This window comes from Chroicocephalus ridibundus, chromosome 5 (genome assembly GCF_963924245.1).
Source record: "Chroicocephalus ridibundus chromosome 5, bChrRid1.1, whole genome shotgun sequence".
NCBI classification, from domain to species: Eukaryota; Metazoa; Chordata; class Aves; order Charadriiformes; family Laridae; genus Chroicocephalus; species Chroicocephalus ridibundus.
In genome coordinates this window covers 56,022,191-56,042,706 of record NC_086288.1, presented here as the reverse complement: position 1 = coordinate 56,042,706, position 20,516 = coordinate 56,022,191, and the positions used below count along the sequence as shown (strand labels likewise).

General features: G+C 39.1%; 1 protein-coding gene across 3 annotated transcripts in view; it reads left to right on the top strand.

The window, feature by feature from the left end:
* STK32B (serine/threonine kinase 32B) overlaps positions 1 to 20,516 on the top strand; it is a 175,128-nt gene that overhangs the window by 104,039 nt on the left and 50,573 nt on the right. For all 3 annotated transcript variants that reach the window (XM_063335852.1, XM_063335853.1, XM_063335854.1), the window contains exon 5: positions 14,914 to 14,951. In XM_063335852.1, the coding sequence (XP_063191922.1) occupies positions 14,914 to 14,951 (38 nt within the window). The remainder of the gene's footprint in view (positions 1 to 14,913; positions 14,952 to 20,516) is intronic.

Sequence of the window (20,516 nt, the reverse complement as noted above, 5' to 3'; positions counted from 1 at the left end):
GCCTTAGTTGTCTAGATTTTTGAACGTATACATTAAACCAGTGTAACTCTTTAGTTAATGGGAAGAATGGTGGTGCTCAGTCATTGCCTGCTCTTCCCTCCTAAGAAATCCTTGGTGACCAATTTCCCTACCTCAGACAGGATTTTATCTCCCTGATACGAAATGTGGCTCCAGTTGTACAAAAGCAGCTCTGTGTGGCAGTGCCAGGTTCCCTAGATGCCACAAACAGCTGGGCTTATGGTGGCCACCTGTCCGGAGGAGAGCGAGGAACCCCTGGGCTCCTTCCTCAGACATCCCCCTCTTAACCTCACCCAGCCAGAATACCATACAGACCCTCAGAGGTTTTCATGCTGCAAATGAGAAGGATGTTCTATTTGATGGTAGCAACTAAAAAAATTCTTAAGTGTGCAAGGTATTTTAACTACAGCACAATTTATCATCTATGAAGGGTTGCGTTCTTTGTGGTGTGAGATGACGTCAAACAAGACAATGAGCATCAGAAGTGCGACTCCTGCAAGAGGCTTAAATACCTGCCTGTGCTTCTGTGATAACACATTACAATAATTTGACTTGAGAACATCCCCGGTTGTTTTCATAATTCCACACAGCATGCAAGATGTTTCTTATGTTTTTAAAAACTTATTCCACAGTTCACCAAGATCTAAATGCGGGAGCCTGGGTTTTTTTTAGTTGGCTGTCTAAGCAAGTGGGTACCTAGTCAACAGAATCTAAAAAGCTACTCAGCTCATCCAAAAATAGACAGTCACCTCAATGGCTTTTTACACTCCAGTGACCATGTTGTTTATACATTCATTGACTATAAACGGGAATATAGATGCCTAACTCACAATAGAACTTAATCGAAGTATCTTAATTTGAGAGCTGAATCCCATCTCTATTTTCAGTTGAATAAATAGCAGGAATAATCCTTGTAATAATTTCAGTGCAAATAGTTACTCTAACAGCAGTTCCTCTGCACAGAGTCTAGTTTAAATACACCTTCGCACATACTCTATTCTTGCCTAGTAATCTTAACCAGGATGTGACTGCTACAGTCTGTGGACTGAAGCAATATTGCCAATCCTTCATTCCTTATCCAGGTTCATCAGGAGGAGTTGGAATACTTGGCTGTTTGATTCCAATAAATATGCTGTTGACATCTCTTAGAATAGAGAGACTTCCTAAAACGGTGGTGTACTGGAATATGAGTTGTGGTTTGGGTCAAATGTAGCCTGTCAAGTCTCATCTATCTTAAACAGCAGTCTGCAGAAATACATGTGTTCATTGCTCTGTGAGTTTCTCTGTGAATTTTCCTTCTTAAAAGCTTCCAAAGTTATTCTTAAAAGTAATTACATTCCTTTCCAGGATAGGTAAGGCCGGAGGTAGAAAAGTGTCACGAGACTTCTGTTCAAAATATTAAAGACTGGTTGGAGGAAGCAAATGCAGCATAAAGTCAGATATTTGCCCCTCTGTTTCGTAGAATTAATCCATCTGTTGGTAGATTTTACAAGAAGACGTGCCGGCTACTACTGACATTTCAGGTAGTAGCAGGTCAGGTTTTTTAATCTTTCACCCAGTACAATTTTCCTTTCAAGCATAGACTCTGCACCTCCCATCCTGGTCTATCGCAGCTCACTTTTACACTTATTAAATCTATAAAATCACCCAGAAGGGGAAGCATATGCAGGACATCAAAGCTCACTGGATTGTGGAACATATTCAGCCTCCTCTCTGTGATATGTCCTGGCTGTGTATGTTACAGGGTCTGAGGTGGTCAGTTTGAGGAATAAAAGCCCAAATACTTATACCCATGGTTCGCGCGTCACAGACACGAGCCAGCAGGAGAGGATGGCAGTGGTGAGGGCAATGGGGTATCTGACATCCATGCTATCTGTTGGGGTTTCAGATCAGAATGAACAAGGCAGCGTTTCATGGTGGTTTTCTGCTTGCTGGTCTACAGCCCTTCTCCCCGCTACGTTGTACTGCTGAAACTTGGATCAGCAGAAAACGTGCTTAATGGGAAGCTTCACTGCTGCATTGAAGGGATGACTGCCCAGGCACTCGCTGAAAAACTGAAACCTTTGGAAGTTGCTGTCATCTTCCTTGGCCTGCACATGAAGTCCACCATGCTGAAATGTACTTTAATTGCCAGCCGTGTTGGCTGTAATTAATTGCACTTTGGTATGGATGAAGGAAACAGTTGTCAAACAATGTGATATTATTATTGTGGATACTGCTGTTCTAGCAGGAGTCTGATGAACTTTTTCATACAGAAGCTGGTAGGGCTTTTAAGGCAAATTTTAGAGATATTATAAAGTAATTGCACACTATGAACAGTGGCTGACTTCAGCACATGTGTGTGCTTGGAATTCCGTATATTTTCTTTTCGAATTTGTCTGATAAGCTGAGCAAATTCTTAGAGACCTGATACATCTGAATGGATCAATTCTGTATTTCGTGCAGTGAAAAACAGTGTTATATGAATTTCAGCTGTTGCAAAACACAACACTTTCAATGCTAGCTTTTTACAACAGATAAAGCCAAACGTGCTTATCAGTGAAAATGCTCTCCTGATTTATCTTTAGGCAGAGGACAAATGTCATCAGTTTCTTCTCTCATTTAGTTTCACATATAGATTTCTGCCTGTGTAAACTGTAAAGGGGCCTATGCCTTTTACTGGTAGGAGACTGGTACTCATGCAATTGCTGTCAGAGTACACGCTGAGTACATTCTCTCCCTTACTCCTAGTCAAAAGTTCTCACGTGGTATCACGGAAAGAAGCATCACCATTTCAATGTATATCTTTTCCTGCTGGAACAGATAATTCTTTCCAAATGCCACACTCCAGTTAGCATCTAATGAGTCGTGCACTTCCCATGGTTATCAGAGATGTCACCTGTTCTTGAAAGCTGTTTCACACATAGGGGTATGGCCCTTGTATTCGTACGCACAGAAGGTCTCAGCAATACTTGACACTACAACACAGAAAAGATTGGAGTCATCAACTGTGAAATTATCAACAAATTACTGCTACGTGGTGATTCTGCATGACTCCTCCATGTGATCTGGAGAAGCATTTGGCTGAAAAGACTTTTTATTTGGAATGTGGTGATGTTTTGGCATCATCACAACCTTGACAGTTCATCAAGGTTCCCCTCAGAGCTACCCAAAAGTCCAAGGTCTGTTGTCATGTCTACTGTTAGCTCTAGAAAGCAGTTCTAGCAAAGGAAGTGGCACATTTGTCATTACTTTGAGGCAAGATGAAAACTAACCATTGGATTGCCTGCGAGTCATTTGTGCTGGTTAATGTTCACCTGGAAGAGGACCTCTGTGTCCAGAAGAGGAGTCCTGGGTAACATAGTCTGGGCTTTGTTATGTAAAAGCTCGGTTTATATGGCCACAGTGGTGCTTTCCAGTCCCAGGCTCTAAGACATTACACAATGCAACACAGAGGAGGCAAAGTACAAGTTCACGTTCTCTTTTGGACAAATCTTTCTAGCTTTTATGGCATAGAAGGATATTAACCTATTTTTCTTGCTATTGCAGCACATAAATACCTCTGTGATAAAGTCATATTGAATCTTCAGGAAAACCAATATAATTAAATATTCTGTTTAATATTCTTATTTTTGTTTAGCATCTATGCAAATTCGGGAACTGCATCGAGCCAAAGAAGACTATTATCTGGCTAGATATACCAAGAAATACCAACGTTCAGTACAGGATTCCTGTTGTTAAAAAGGTCATTTTCTTCAACCTGGGACAATAATATCTACTACAACAATATCTCTAAGCAGAAATTGACAAATACAGTGTTTCCAGGGACCACTGGCCATTCAGACAAATGTAGATATCATTACTGCCACCTATTGTTATAAGGAGAAAATTGAAGATATTTTCATAATTGTATTTTTCCAAATGGAGATAAAATTGGAAAATAACAAGCTTGTTCCAGTTGAGATATTTGTAAATAAGCATGTTGTGGTGCCTTCTCTGACAGCTTTATTTTCAGAGCTATATAAAATTGGCCAGTACAACTGCTAAGAAAACACAAGGTCTTCATGGACACCTGGTAAGAAATAGTACTTAACCAAAAAGCAACCACAGGCACCATATGGAATTTTTATTTCTGCATTAAAGCCTCAGAAGTGGGAATGAAGAGAAAGCAAAAGATTTCAAATAAAAGAGGTTTTAAATAGAAAGACACAATAAATAGACTTCTTTTTGCAAGGCCTACTGACTTGTTGAGTACCTCAGGTTCTTGAATAATGCATCACAGATTGTATAATACCAAAATTACATATTTCCAATTGGTGATGAATATATTATTTGGGATTGCACGTATAGAATCTTGTCAAAGGTATTTCAGTTTTATGGAATGATTTTCAAATTTGGAAACCTTTTCTCATTTTTTTTTCCCACAGAATTCTGTGGAATTCTATTAATTTCTAGATTTAGAAGTTGCCTTAATAAGTACTGTGAGATTTGAACATATAATTAAAATATCATAAAACTATCAGAACACTGTGATAAAACCAGATTACCTTTCAAGGTGCAATGTTTGTTAGTCTGAGCCTTTCTAGAAGGAAAGAGCTGATTTTTCTAAGACATCTGATATCTGTCTATCCACATATGTATACTTACTTGAAAAAAAAACAATCTTCCACTGGAAACTGATGATTCTGAAACTCTATCTGGTAAATCACTGCAAAATTACAAATTTGTCTCCATGCCTTACTTGGAGTTTGAAATGCAGATTATTTTTTTTTTCCTGGATGGAGATGGGGCTGACTAAGTAAGTTCCACTGGATGGAACTTAGACCAATTAATATTTTAGGCTTTTTGACATTTCAGACTAGAACAGGACACTGGAAGCGATGCCCTTTGACATTACAAGTCCTCTGTGTACAACAGGCTTCAGAAAGTGCAAATGGAAATGGCTGAGTTGAATGAATGAATTATTGCACCCTTTGCTTCTCAGAGGATAAATTTTTGCATGGCACAAAATAGCAGTTTGTTTTGCTTTCAGGCAGAAATAGTGGATCTCAGCTGTGCTGGCATTTTCTTCTTACTGAAGAGAGAAATAGCTAAAAAAGGTGCATTCCTTTTTATTTATTACTATAAATAGCTTAGCTCACAAAAGCCTTGGAACAATAAATTACGTGTGTAACTTTTCTCTGGTTGTCAGGGAATTAGCCCAAGTTTAAATACGTAAAGATCAGGACCAGTACTTTAATTTGTCATCATCTCAATTTCTTGTTTCTGCATTTGCTGTCCACACCTATGACCAGTGGCTTTTATTAACGGATATTGTTTCCTCTTTCCTGTTTTAGTCAGGCACTATGAACTGTGAAAGCCTATTTCTGAACTTAATTATTCTGATGGCCTGGGTGTCAGATGTGGTGCCTTGTGGAAACCTATCCAGATTCATACAAATGGGCATCCACAAGATGTTTTTTTTACATATGGATCTCTCATAATCTAATATCACATCTTCTCAGCTAATTTCCAATGTTACTGAAGTCTTTAAATTTCAAAATCACAGTGATTCACAGGGTCATGGCATGTCATGGCATTCATTAGAGCAGGAACAGAAGGCTCTGAAGGTCTTCATATGAAAGGACAGTAAGTGACAGCAATTACTTATGAGATCTAAGTGAGGGTTATGTGAACTGGCAATCAGAGGTCTGGAGCAGTCAAAAGTCTTTCGTTCCCATCCATCTGATAGGAAAGAATAGCAAAGAACTCTGAGAGTCTTACTATGATTTTGTTTTAATGCTGTTGAACATTTCTTGAAACTAGGAAGGATGTTGGTCAGGAACAAAACCCAAGAAAGATAAAGGAATGATGAGTGTTGATGAAAGGAAGAGAGTATGCATTAGACTTCATTGAGGCTATTTCTCGAGCAAGCACTCTTAGGAGGTACTCTGCACAGTTCAGCTCTGGAGGATACATCATTTCCATGCTGCCCTTATAGAATCAAAACACCTCTGACCAAATTCATCTCCTGGTGCTACAGTGGCCAGTTTATATTGACTTTTTCTTCATTCAAAGCTTCAACAAACTTGCCATAAGAAAACCTCACTATGTATGCATTCACTTTCTTGGACATGTGTATTATTTATGAATCTAAATATCAGATAAGAAGGAAATGAGGTCCCTATCTGTGAAAATCAGAATTTGTTCACATTTCTTTCCATAATCAGGAGAAAACCCTTTATAATGTAAGATATGGTTCACTTCAGTGCTCTGATATGGCATTAAGTCTCATGTGAACTCAAATAATCTACAACTGAAACTTGCATTTCCCAATTCATTACCATTTTTATGGCTGTTAAGAACTGTTATGCAGCTAATATTAATCTTAATGAAAATTGTCCAGAACTACTCATGACACATTAGTTTATTATTACGTGACAGGTATATGTTTGTGATTTAATGTGAAACATTGGTGTGACTAAATAAACCTAAAAAAATCCTAATAAAAAATAAAAGGCTCTGGTCAGGTATATTCTGTAGTATATAAATGGGTTATGAGCAAATAATTGCGAATAATTTAATATTTGAGAGAATCAGGTACTCAGTAAACCGAGGTTATTAGAATTATCCCTGCATGACTTCAGGTTGTTATCCAGACGTTGTTGCTTTTTACTGTGCTTTTTTTCAATGGTAGCAGCTGTCTTCTAGACTTTAATACTTGTGACTAATCGTCAGTGCGGACTCCTAGTCTTCCTATAGCATTCCCTATATCCCAGAATACAGTCGTTGCTCCCTTTCAGTCATGTTCAGCCTGGAGAAGAGAAGGCTCCAAGGAGACCTTATAGCGGCCTTCCAGTACCTAAAGGGGGCCTACAGGAAAGATGGGGAGGGACTCTATTGGGGAGTGTAGTGATAGGACAGTGGGTAATGGTTTTAAAATGAAAGAGGGGAGATTTAGATTAGGCATTGGGAAGAAATTCTTTACTGTGAGGGTATTAAGTCACTGGAACAGGTTGCCCAGAGAAGCTGTGGATGCCCTATCCCTACCCCTGGGAGTGTTCAAGGCCAGGCTGGATGAGGCTTTGAGCAACCTGATCTAATGGAAGGTGTCCCTGCCCAGGGCAGGGGGTTGGAACTAGATGATCTTTAAGGTCCCTTCCAACCTAAACCATTCTATGATTCTATGACTGTTGGGACTGTTTTGACAAACAGAAGGCAAACAGGATCACGAATGTCATTGTAGATTAAAAACTAGTTCGTGATTTTCTGTGATCCTAAGAAAATTTTTTTCCCAGTGAAAACAGTAACTTCAAAAGCCTATTCCTGCATAAGGAAGAAAAAATACAAGAAATGAGCTGCATAATTAAGAAAATAACCTTTAAACTCAGTATTTCAGGGTTTATCCTACACAACATAGAGTTAGATTGTCAGCACTAAAGAGAAAAAAGTATGAGAAAAACTTTATTGGGCTTGAAACCATGTCTACTGAAGCCAATGTAATCCTTCCATTGACTTCAAGGGCCTTTGTCTGGCTCTTGCTTATTTTGCATCCTTATGACAATGTGAAATCCATCTAATTTCATTTCTCTGTTGAATATTTTGAAACAATCTCTGAGAAAAAAAGCTTTAGCATTCTGCAAGGGCATAGGCTGCCTTAACTGGAAGCCAATGACTTTTAGTCATACACGTGTAAATATGGGCTCACCACATCTAGATTGAGACAAGCCTATCTTGTGACCCATGGAGATTTATTGTCAGTAGGCTCTAGGCATTACCACTGCCCCTGGAGGAGGTTCATTATGGGCTGTAACTCTAGTTGTGGCTTATAAGAAGGTACTCAGTTGCTGCTCCTGACTTAAAGGGTAGAGAAAGCCCTCTTTGCTCCCTACAGAACTTGCCTATACATAAAGGATCATGGAAAAATTCAGGTTGGAAGGGACATCATGAGGTCCCCCCTGTAATCCAAATTTCTGCTTAAAGCACGATTGGATATGACACCAGACCAGGCTTCATCTCTTGAAAAACTCCAGGGACAGTGAGTACAAAACCCCTCTGGGCAGCCCGTTCCATTGCTTGTCTGTCCCCACAGTGAAAGTTTTCCTTTATATCCAGTCTGAACCTCCCTTGTTTCAACTTCTACCTGTTGTTTGTATGCAAGGTTCTGTCCTTTGAATGAAAGTGAGTATGCATCTTCTGTCCATTAAAATAAAAGCAGTTAAGAGCCACTTTTAAAAATCTAAGACTTCATAAGTCCGTACACAACTGAGTTTTCTCTGTAAGTTGCCTTTGGTTAATGAAGACTTGAAACCTCAAGGGTCCTTGTTCAGAGAAAACCAATCACCATTAAAAAGTGGAAATACTCCTAGTAAGTCATGCTGGTAAAACTGCTATCAACTGAAATGCTTATAGATGTTACTGTGGGATTTTAGAAGCTCAAGAGAATGGAAATATGATAATACATTAGATTCTGCTCTGAGCCAGCAAGGCAAAGAGTGAAATCTGTCAGACTTAAAGTTGAAAGAATGTGCTTTCGACTTTTGCTGACACCAAATAAAGGGTTAGGGGTATTACACATGTGAATTCAGATCCATCCAGAGCTGTTATAACTGAAGTATTTTCTCTGGTCATAAAAAACTGCTTGGGCTGGCAAAGAACAGCTGTCTCTGTGTTGGAAACACATCAAATCTTTTGATGAAATAAGGAGAAAATATAGACAAAAGCAAAAAATATCACAAATTTAAACACGTCAGAAACCAAGCCTGTTCTGTATGTATGTTTGCTGAAAAATATGAAAGCAGAATAAAACAGATGGGCAGTGTTAGTTTTTCAGTTCTCACAGGTTTAAGGGAAAACATAGATCTTGTGTTTGGCATTACTATTGATGTGTTTCAAAAAGGTGAAGGGAAAACAGCATCTGTACTTGCTGTAGAAATGCTTTCCTAATTCAATTAGATTAATCTCCGCTGGAGGAACCCTAGCTGGTAGTCCTGTTATTCACATCAACGGCTAAATCTTTGTTTAAGCCTCTGAAACATTTTTATGCAATTATGTCTTGCAGTAATCAATTTGAGTTTAATTCTCAGTTATATAAATAAAACTCTGTTTGTTTCGTTCACTTCAGTTTTATGAAATAAGAACCTTGCTTTCACATTCCAAAAGCAAATAGAAAACTTCTATTGACCATCTAGATACTATTTATTATTTGATACGCCTGTCACATCACATCTTACAGATCTCTTCTGTTAACTAAAGAACTCTAATCTATTTGTTCCTTATTCTCAGGGAATCTTTTCGTTTAACCTTCCCCAGATCTTTCCTTTTTTGACAGTTTTCTTTCAGGTGCTATGAAATCAGGTAACCCAAAGGACCTACCTTTGTTTTGAACTCGAGCATAACACCTTTTTTTCAATATTTTTCTGTAACCTACTTAGAATTAGTTGTTATCAATGTGAAGTGATCGTCAACAAACCAGCTGTTACTTTTTTTTACCTTGAGAAAACTGGGCAATTCATGGTTGACTTCACAGAGCACACATCTTTCATTTCTAGATCAGCGTTTCAAGTCCAGTCAATATCAATAGAGATCGAAAGTTACAGTGTCCTGGTTGCTAATTCATAGCAGTACATGTGAATCTTTTTTGGATATTGTTCTTGATTTCGAGCTTTAGAGCAAACAGCGTCATCGCATGTTTTTCAGTCTTCTTTTCTATGACTATTTGATCCACATAAGAGATACAAAAGTGTGACCTCTGGAAGGTTATTTATGGCCATTAATCCCGATGAGTAATTCAATTTCTCCTTCTGATGTATATATATAATTTGTGTCTATTCTTCATTTTATCTGGTACTGGCAATATAATCACTGGCAATAAATCAAGAGTTTTGCTCACTCATACTGAGATTTCTCAGAGGCCTCTTCAGGTGAAATAAACTTCATTCTTTTACCACTTCAGATAGATGATAAATATCATGTCACACCTCTCCAATGCTGAACTGCAGAGCATTTCAATTTTAACCTCTTTTCATGCTGAAGATAAGCTATTTATTCCTACTGTTTTCTTCATGAGCATTCTAGCCCCATGACAGAATTAAGCATATGGAAGCTTTGACTAGCTTCCAACTGTACCAAAGACTCACTAAATTCCACGTATACAGTCCTCTCACAGGTCTCTTCAGTCTTTCATGAACTTCCTTGTGGCTAAAAGGAGGGACAACAAGAATGATGGACTTTGAACTTGGATACATTATTTTTCATAGATTCACAAACTAATTCCGTCTGGAAGAGACCTCCAGAGGCCTCTAGTCCAATGTTCTGCCCAAAGCACTCAGATCACACCAGGTTCCTTGGGGTTTATCCAGTCAGGTCTTGAAAATCTGCAAAACTTCTCAGCTTCTTAGTTTAGAAATCTGCTTCTACCCCACTTAGTAACACCAGAAAGAAACATTGATGGAAGCAGCAATGAAAACTTCAGGTACTTGAATCTAAGTCCTTTATAATTATTGTGAGCCTTTCCAGGGAGTTCAGGGGACTCTGACTGGCATATGCAGTGACACGAGTCAAGCCACACTCATGGTTTTTCTCCATGCAGAGGGAATATCTTCAAGCATTGGATGCCCACTTGACCTAGATATTATAGAAGATACAAATAGATTATTAATCATTCTTTCCTACTTGGAAATTATATGCAGCACCTTCTTACTGTACTTTCATCCTTCAGGCAGCTTTAGTTTGACATTTGTAGCTAAGGCAATTGAAAAAAGCTAGAAATGGTTTCACAGGCAATATCAACAAGTGGCAATTAAACTGTGATTTTTCCAATTTTTTTCTCATTTGTTTGTATGTCTGAGTTACTCAGGCCAGCTGTTATATTAGTTATGCCTGGTCCTGTCACTGAGCAGACTTTGAAGGTTTCCCTGCTTCCATTTCTATGGTGCTCTGATTTTTCTGTGTATGAAAAGAGTTGGAGTAGCCCCAGTACAGACTGAGAAAGTCGTGTTTATGAACTCTGTGTCAAGGACCCTGCCATAGCTCTGCTGGTCACTGTTTGGTGAATGGTTAGAGGGCAGCCTAGGGCTCTTCTGAATCCAAACTGTGAGTGAGTTTGTTCCTTGCGAAAGTCCTTCATTTTCTCTTACAAGCTGGTTGAAGATACTTGGATTATGAAATGAGTGTTTCAATTTATTCTTTTAGCTAAGGATATGCATAACAGGAAAACCCTGAAGTTAAGGCGTTGAATTTCACACCCTGTTGTTTGAACATGCTCGCTAAGGGGAAAAATGTTTTCTGAAAAATTGATGAGTTAGTGAAAACTGGATTTCACTTACTTAACACATTTGAATTTAAACTGCTTAACTAAAGAGTTTTTATCTTTTAAATCCACCTTCCTACATAAACAGTGGTTTTACTATTTACATGAATTTAACTAGAGCATTTACTTAAAGGAACTAGCTGTGGTTTGTACAACAGAGGCCGGAAACCCTCTGCTCTGCATATATCCAGTAAATTTAATTGTAATGCTCCTACACCTGCCAAGTCTTTGCCATGACTGTGTTGAACCCTCCCTGCCCTGTACCCAGCAGGCAGCGGTCAGTGCAAGGGCAGAGCAGTGGCCTCACTCCTCTGCAGTCTTTGGAGCTTTCAACAGGCTGCCTCCGGCAAGGAGAGGAGAGCTTTTAGTGCCACGCTGTAAACTGGGGACAACCACATAACAGAGTGCTGCTGGAAGGCACGCTCTTCACCGTGACCTTGCGCTTTGCTTTCTCACCTGCCACGTGAATCCAGGCATCACGCACATCTCCAGGCATGTGATCCCAAACCAGCAGCATCTTACTTGTTCACCTTCTGGCTTAAGTTAGCCCATGACTTTTACTGGCTGTAATAGCAGTTTAAAATAGCCTCTTTTGAAATCTGAGGCACGGTCATGAGTCTATCAAGTTGCCTCAGGGACTGAGGGGTTGGGCTGCTCTGTGCAAGGCAATACACCCTGTTGTACCTGCCCCCAGCTACAGTCCTGCCTCTCAGCACAACAAGCAAAGTCGGCAGAGCCCACAGCGGGGAAAATCCCTGAGGCAGGAGAGGCTTTATGGTCTGTGTGCATCTGTATCAAGTATCAGCCACTGCCTGAATTAGTCACAGAGAGATAAGCACAGATCTAATTTTACCACTCAACTTTCTGAACATTACAGATGCAACTGCATGAAAAATATATTTGATGATACATACAGTTGTCAAGTGGATTTGTCAGTGTCTTTTCTGGTGGTAATAAAAATGTATAGTCTATTTAATGGTGCAATACCATAGCAGATATTCAGATTATTTAAACTCATCTTCTTAAAAAAAAAAAAAAAAGATAGAAAAGGCACAGTCTTGTAATGAGCAGTCCCTGGGTACTGCATTGTTATACACATGGCAGTAGCTCATAAAGCTGAATTTCTCCTTTTGATCACTTTTACTCTCAGTGAAGTACTAATGATTGTACCATTCCAATTCTTAAATTTTGTTTTCTTAAACTAGGGAAAACAGTTCGGAGAGATGTTGAATGTATCACTGATTTTAGGAAGCCACAGGAAGGCCCTAACATACTTGGATGTGACCCCCAATCGTTTACCCACGTGAGAACTGTGTCAGATTGTTCTTGTTAAATTCTGTGAAGACAAAGTTTAAAATATTGAATTCAACAGTCAAAACTATGATGTCCTTACTTCCATTGAAAGTCATTGCTGTATTTTCAAGTTGTGGGTCAGCCACAAAGACTATTTAACAAGAAATCACAATTCCAGCTCTTACCAGAAAAGAGTTATTGAAAACCAGAGGTCTTTTTGTTAATGGCAAATATATTTGATATCAGCTGAACAGTAGCTCTTCCAAAAACTATCTCATCAATCGAGAGATTAGATATAACATTACCTATAAAAATGCATAGAATTTCCTATGATAATTCAACCAAAGAGAAGTTTTATAATATAAGCAAAGATATTTAATCCTACATTTTGCCTGCAACTCACAACTTCACCCATACGAAAACAGGGAGAGGAGAGGTTTTTGATGTAGTTAATGATATGAAAAGTGACTACAGGGGAGAGGAAAGAGCCAAGACAGAATTTGGAGGTTTGTGGGTGACATGGGCTCTAGGAGAGATTTCCCTTTATAGTACACATGTAACTAGAACTGCTGTTGAATCAGGCAATTACAGGTAGCCTGTAAATTGTGCAGAAGAAATACAATATTTCATACTGAAATATGGGTATAATTTTAAATTTCCATTCCAGATGGTAATTCATCATGGGGTCCTTTTCCTTACATGGAGACATACACATCCTACATTATTTCCAAATGCACACGGAATGATTCAAAATAATTTATTTATCCTATGTTTCCCCAGCTGCTGCTACACAAATTGTAAACATAATCTTAGTGTACTTCACTATTGCATGTGATTCTCAGAAAGGGCTAGAAAGCGTGGAATTCAGAACTGTAAGCTTCCTTCTTTTGTCAATAAAGATGTGGAGTTTGGGTGATGACTGAGCTCATATCATGCAAGCCATATACATATTATTGCTGTCTTACTCCTCTATGACGTTTACTTTAGAAACCATTCTCTAATTAAAATAAATAAATAAAAAAAATTTCTGGTATACCACATTCTCCTTTTGCAACATTTCACTTTTTTCTTTATTCCATTTATGGGCACACTGGAAAAAACTTGTTAGCAAAATATAAGTATGTATTAATATGTATTTCAGTCAGGATAGGATGTCCTAGGAAATGTTTAAATTGGAATAATCAAGCTATCCCTTGGCTAAAAGAAATTACACGGGTGGAAGTGTTTGGAGTTCATTTGCAGCCTCATTCAACAGCTCATGTTGACAGTTTTGACAGTTTACAGTGCCTTTTCTTTTGAGATAAGTGAAAAATTCAGCCCAAGGGGAAAATGTTTTCCTCAAGGTGGACTGATGCATCTTCCACACCGGCAATGCCATGCCAAGAACACGGCTTCAAAACTGCATGACGCACGAGCCGCCAGTGAAAAGGCAGTGCCACACAACACTGCCGCATCGCACCCACCAAGCCCCAGGGTGAGCCAAACCAGGCACCCATCCCGCCTGGCAAAGGGAAGAGATGATTTTCCCCCAGAACAGGTCCACACCATGAGCAATGATGCTGGACCAAGAAAGAGGGTGGGAATGCCTAACAATGGTGGGGAAAAGCTGTCTCCATCTCTCCGGACAGCAGCATGAACGTAGGTCAACAGAAAATGATCCTGAAAGTGCAGCTCTCTAGAGCAACGGTGTTCCCTTGTGCCAAGAACAGCAGAGTTGAGCTGATGCTTCAGCACATCATAATCTCCATCCTCCCTTTGACCTGCTCCTTTCTCCAGCATAGTACCTGCCATTACAGACAGCCAAGTGGGGATCCAGGGACTAAACGGAGAGCTGCTAGACTTACCCAATTAGCAGAAGATAGCTAGCAGGACTCTACAATAAGTAAGTGATCATGCACGTGAGCATGGCAGATTAGCAGGGTCTGGCAGAAAGGGTAGAACCACCGATGTTTCCAATTAAATGATTTCTTGGGTCTGTCAAATGTAGAGTCCCTGAGGCAATCAGGCACCTCCTTGATGCAAATCTTCCATCTTGTTCCTGCTGCTATAAAGAATAAAGTGCACAATCTTGAAACGCAAATCCATGTCAATGCTAACCACATGAAAACAAAACCACATGAAATGGAAACCTAGAGACCCTCTTTAGTATGCATGTTTTCTCAGGGGAGTAAAAAGATATAGATAAAAATCATTTGCCTTTATGTATGATATGGTTTTCATTGATTTTGTAATGATTTAAGTGACTTGGCCCTCATACCCAGATGGGGAAAACTTTGAAATTGCGGGTTTTCTTTGGGTATGAAATGTAATGCATTCTTTTCCTTATTTCACAGGGACATCAAACCTGACAACATACTACTGGATGAGCATGGTAAGTGAATATTGACCGCTTTCTCTCAGACATCTCTAATTCTTGAGAGTTCAGTGACATACTCGTGACATGCTTTGTAAATCAGCCTCAGATGTTGGATTCCTACCTAAATCTGGACTTTCTCTGCAAAGTCCCTCTGTCCACCCTGTGGATTTTGTAATTCCCCCTCCTATTGTAAAAAAAAAATAAAAATAAAATAATTCTGATCTGACACTTGCAAGACTTGAAGAAGGAATTTAATAGAAATTGAGATCACCAGGGACACCTGGTAAAAAGAAGTTAATATTTTATTAACAGGATTACAGTGAATTGCCATAATCCTTTTTTAGGGGCCTATCAGTAGAAGAGTACCAAGCACTTATTTTCTCTTCTGAATGGCTAAGAAATTTCATATAGCAAATTATTTCTCATGTAGGTATCTGAAATTACTTTCAAATTACTTTCCTAAATTTAGATATGGAATTTGGAAATTTGCCTCTAAGTCTGCAAAATTTTTGTGGCTCTACATGCAGTTCTGGCTTAAACAACATAAAAAGGACAACATGATCAGCTTTGAACTTTCAGTACTATTTCCATGATCTCAAACAAAAAAGGCATGGTATGAAAAAAAACAACAGCTGATTTTTTAAACTTAAATTTTACACATATTTGCTGTCTATGAAGTATTTTGCTAAAACCTTGTGCATCTTCTGGCAACTATTCATAGGAAGAACACGAGAAAATACAGGTAAAGAAGGCATTAACTTTGAATCGGGTAGAACAGGAATAGTACAGGAGGAAGACTAAATGGAAAAAGGAGATGCATGTTTGCTACTGTGGGAAAGTCTTGTGCTTTGTTCACCTTAGAAATTGATTAAAAACAGTTAATGTTTGAGAAAATAGAAACTTGAAATTATGCCAACCTTACCATTATCTTTCAAAATCCATTGCAGAGCTGCTGGGTATACAAGCTAAAGTTGATTAAACAGGTAACATTGTGAAGAGCTGGAGTTTGACCCTGAGAATATGGAAGCCAACAAAGATAAATAATGTGGGAGTTTTAAACCATCTAGAACTTCAGGAATTTAATGTTTCAGAGCCATAAGTGTTAATGTTCCCTAGACACTAACATCAGCTAATAAGCATGAAATAGAAATCTCTTGTCTTTAAGTCCCAGGTGAATTAAAGATGTCAAAAGCAACATGAAATGACTATGTGTGTTAAATCTCTGATTGACAGCCTTTGAAGTACAGTTGCCCTTATCTCTCCTTGCCCCTCATCAAGGCCAATTACTGCACAAAATCAGCCTCTTGCCAGAGCTTTCCTACGGGGGCTCAAGTATTGCAGAGAAGAAGCTACACCAGAGTGAGCAATATGCTGCAAAATTAAGGATTTTTTTATGATTATAAGCTGTTCAGCAACAAAATTATCGGTAGCCAGCGTAGAAATTTTGGGATGGATAGTCCCTTTTCTGCAAAACAGCAGAATACTGCTCCCTCGTAGCACACCTGCGGACCAGTGGTGAAACAACCTTGCTTCTCCAGGTTCGCAGATAGACCTTGTCAGCAGAATTAATTAGCTCATGGATCCTTGGTTCACAGACCTGTTATGTGGTTGGGAGATGTAATTATCCCAACCTAGATAAGGGTCCACACACTTCAACTCACGAAATGAGGTGACATCAGTAGGACAGGTGTCTGTACCGTGCTTGTCTTTAGCCTCATCAGGCTTCCTTTACACATAACTGAAAGACATAGAGATGTTTTAGATCATCTGATCTATTTTGGATGTCTGCACTATACACTAGTATCTGTTTCTCTTCGGTGACTAATACCTAGGAAGTTTTGAGAAAAGATATAGCCATCCATCTTGTAGATGTACGCTTTGCAAGATGAATGCTATCCTTGAAGTCCATAAAAGCTTTGACTAAGCCACAATACAGCAACATTATTTTTAGGGAATCATCAGATTTCACTTAAGGGAAAAATGGGCTGAATATATGCACTATAAATAAGCTAGGCTGTAAAGGAAGCGTAACAAATTCACCTAATATAAGTCTAACCAGGTGCACAGGAAGGAACTTTATTTCAGCCTGTGGCCTCTAAGATGGCACAACAGTTTCCTATATGTTTGACTTTACCCCTAGGTCTTTCTTACAGTTCATTAAACAAACTGTGCTTTCAGAAAGTATTATGGAATTGGATATGCACAACATTTAGGACCGAGAGTTTGTCGCAGTGAGTTAGATTTCTTTGGCCTCACTGAAGAAACCTCCTTTGGCTGAAGTCAAAGTGTAGTGTTACACCATTCACGGTGCCTTACATCTTCAAGAAGTTAAAATGACTGATTTTCATAATGTGTACCAAGATTATAGATATTCCTCTTCACTAAAACTAATTTCACTACAATCTATCTGTATGGCTTAAGGAACTTACCGCAGGAATACAGAAGTAGTGAAAACAGGAGATTTTTCTTAACCCATTAAAAATGACCAATCTAATTTACAAAGAAAAAAGCCCATAAAAATGTATACAACATATTCAGAACCATTCTGGCAGAGGCAGCCTGAATTTTCCCATATACTTTTTGGCAAAGCCACATCTCAACACTGCTGAGCACAGGTTCTGATGCATCAGTGGGAATAAATGTTAGATGATCACGAGAAGTATGCTACAGGAGAACGGGGTAATCAGCTGCTTAAAATAGTGTTCAGCCTCTAGCAGAAGATGATTGTCTGGTCTCCTGGAGAGATTCTCCATCCCATAGAGGAGTCTCCTGTGAGGAGAGAAACTAGGGATGGTTTCAGGCTTCACTCTCTGAACTGGAATCAGACCCCTCTAAGGAAATTAATGCTCTTTTGTTACATTTCCTTCTCAGCTTTCCCAGAAAGCTCTTCCTTTTATAACACTAATCTCTAAATTTAGTAGTAGTTCTCTCTTCTGCTAACATGCATCTGAAACACAATTATTCCAGCGATAGCTGAAGGGACTACCTGATGGTTCAGGAGAGTTATTATTATTGTATTGTACAGAGAAAAGCATTATAGAATTCTCTTAATAACAGTATTCTGCTTCCTCTGCTATTCCTTTCGTTTTAATGGCTTAGAACAATATAAGTGAAAAGACAGCATTTAGAACTGAAAGCTGGCAAGTCTAGTCCATGTATATTTTTTTCTGAAATATGAAAGAAATTAAAGATGTCTTTACATATTTCCATGATCTATTGTCTATGATGTCTAAAGAGATGTGGAATGCCTAAAATGCAGAAAAACAAGCAGCGGCAAACAGATGAGCACATTGCCTTTTTTCAGAGATGAGACCATCATTTCTATAGCTCTTTGGCAGCACCGCTGATATTAACATTTCTGGTCATTCTGCAGAAATTATAAGGCTCTACTTTGGCATCCAGGTTTTGCGCTGTGCAGAATGACCACACCATTGTTACCCTCTGTTTACAGGAAATTTGCAAGGGTTTGATTTCCTCTCAGGCAAGTTCTTCAGGACCTCATTTCATAAGACTCAGCAAGGTCCCTGCTTGGTTTACCGAGGAAGAACTCCCTCCTGGGTCAGACCCAAGACCTTGGCTGGTATTCTGTCTGTAGAGGAGACTCATGGAGTGTGCCCCTTGCCACTTGGTCATCAAATGCTTCAGTGCTTCCTGTAACCCACAATTTTTGTACTAGGATATTAGAGTATCTCTGTATATTCCCTTTAGAATCTGGATGAATCTTTGTTAATGAGTTTGTCTACTGCTTCTTTGAAGCTGCTGCTGGTATTGGCCTCTACAACCTCCTGGAGCAAGTTCACCATCCTTCATGAAAGAAAAGTGATTTTTTGTATGTTTCAAAACATTCTTCTTTCAAGAAAACATCTTCTGCTTCTAGAATTGCAGGATTTGACAAATAATAGCTTACAACCACAATCTACATGATATTCAAAAACTCCTTCAGCACTCTCCCATCAGCTAAAGAGCCTCAGCATTTTTAATTTTTCCTTAACAGGGCACTGCTCTCGTCCTTTTGCCCCTCTCTCTTGACATAGATAGTGTTACAGATATGCAGGCTTTCAGCTTAAGAGCAGAGGAGCAACCATATTGGATCAAAGACCCATCTAATTGAGTTTCTTATCTCCAAGAGTCTCCAAAAAGTGAATGACAGAGCAGGATATAAACCGAGCAAGTTTTTGTGGTGCTTCCCCCAGGTACTCACCCAGCCTCCAGCCTTTTGCAACTGAGGCATTTCCTGAGCTGGATATGGTTTCCACACGTTTAATAACTTTCAGTGGTCTTTTCCATCATATTTTCTGGTGCTCCCTTGAGTGAAGGGAACTTTTAGCATCCTTAACATCTTGTGGCAAAGAGGTCCTTAGCTTAAACAGCGAACATGTGTTTACTGTTCTCATTGCCTGTTTTTTTCATTTTGAAGGTGCTACCTGCTAATTGCACTGAATGGCTCCTAATTCTAGCCTTGGAACTGTTTCCTGGTGGTTCTCCATATTGAAATCACAGACCTAATATTTCACTCTCAGGCTTAACAGGACTAATACTATTTTATTAGGTTTGGGGTTTTTTTAGACTTGATTTTTGCATCTGTTAGTGATAATTTTACTCAATAATCATTTCTCTGATGAGAGAACAAGGCAGATTTAAGCTGACGTTCATATGTGCCTTGTATTTTATATTATTATATTGTTTTATGGTCATCAAAGTTTTTCTAAAAACTCTATTTCCTTGATTACATGAGAATCTCATCTCTCATTTGAGAGCTAACCGCAAAATTGAAAGATGCAGCCAATGAGCAATCTTGATCTTAAAACCATAAATAGGATGAAAAAAACCACCCATAAATTCAGTATTTTGAACCCCGATATTATCTTCTGAACAGCAGAACTGGCAACATTATTACTGTATAGTGATGTCTAAGAGACAGAAATCTTCCACTAAGGATGTGCCCGGTGTGTCTGCACTAGGGCTGGTCCTTATCATACCCACACCCAGGGGAACGTATCTCATTTAACCTTCCAACGCTGATTAACAAGATGAATGTCCTCAGCACAATTCACCCACCTGAAGCTATCTACACTTCAAAAATATACTTGAAACTTTCACATGCCTACACGTAGGCCATTAAACGGCCTACCCTTTTGAAACGCACAGCCTCGCGGAACCCATCTCTAGCGGTACAATGAGGTTTCTAATAATCTCCCCAAAGACCAGTGGCAGACTGCCAAGACATGCCAAGTTCACGTGGATATGAGCTTACGCTCCTGTACATAGTACAGATGAACCCAGAGAGAAGCTTTTTAAATTGTTCATAGGGTTTGACCTTCTGAGGGCAAACCAGATCTGAATTTGCTGCAAAATGTTACTGGGTTGAGATTTCCCATCAACTCTGATGCATGCTGAGTCGGTGGCATTAACTCCAGTCTGGTATTTTTTCTCTCTGCCCTCACATTCACCCCTTTGGTTTCAGACGCTGAGAAATTCAATGAGGTTTGAAGTCGTGTACATTTTCCTCTGCTAAACATTAGTCAGCCAGTCCCAGGCACCTTTCAGGACTTGTTCTAATTGTCGTTATGATTTGTTCAA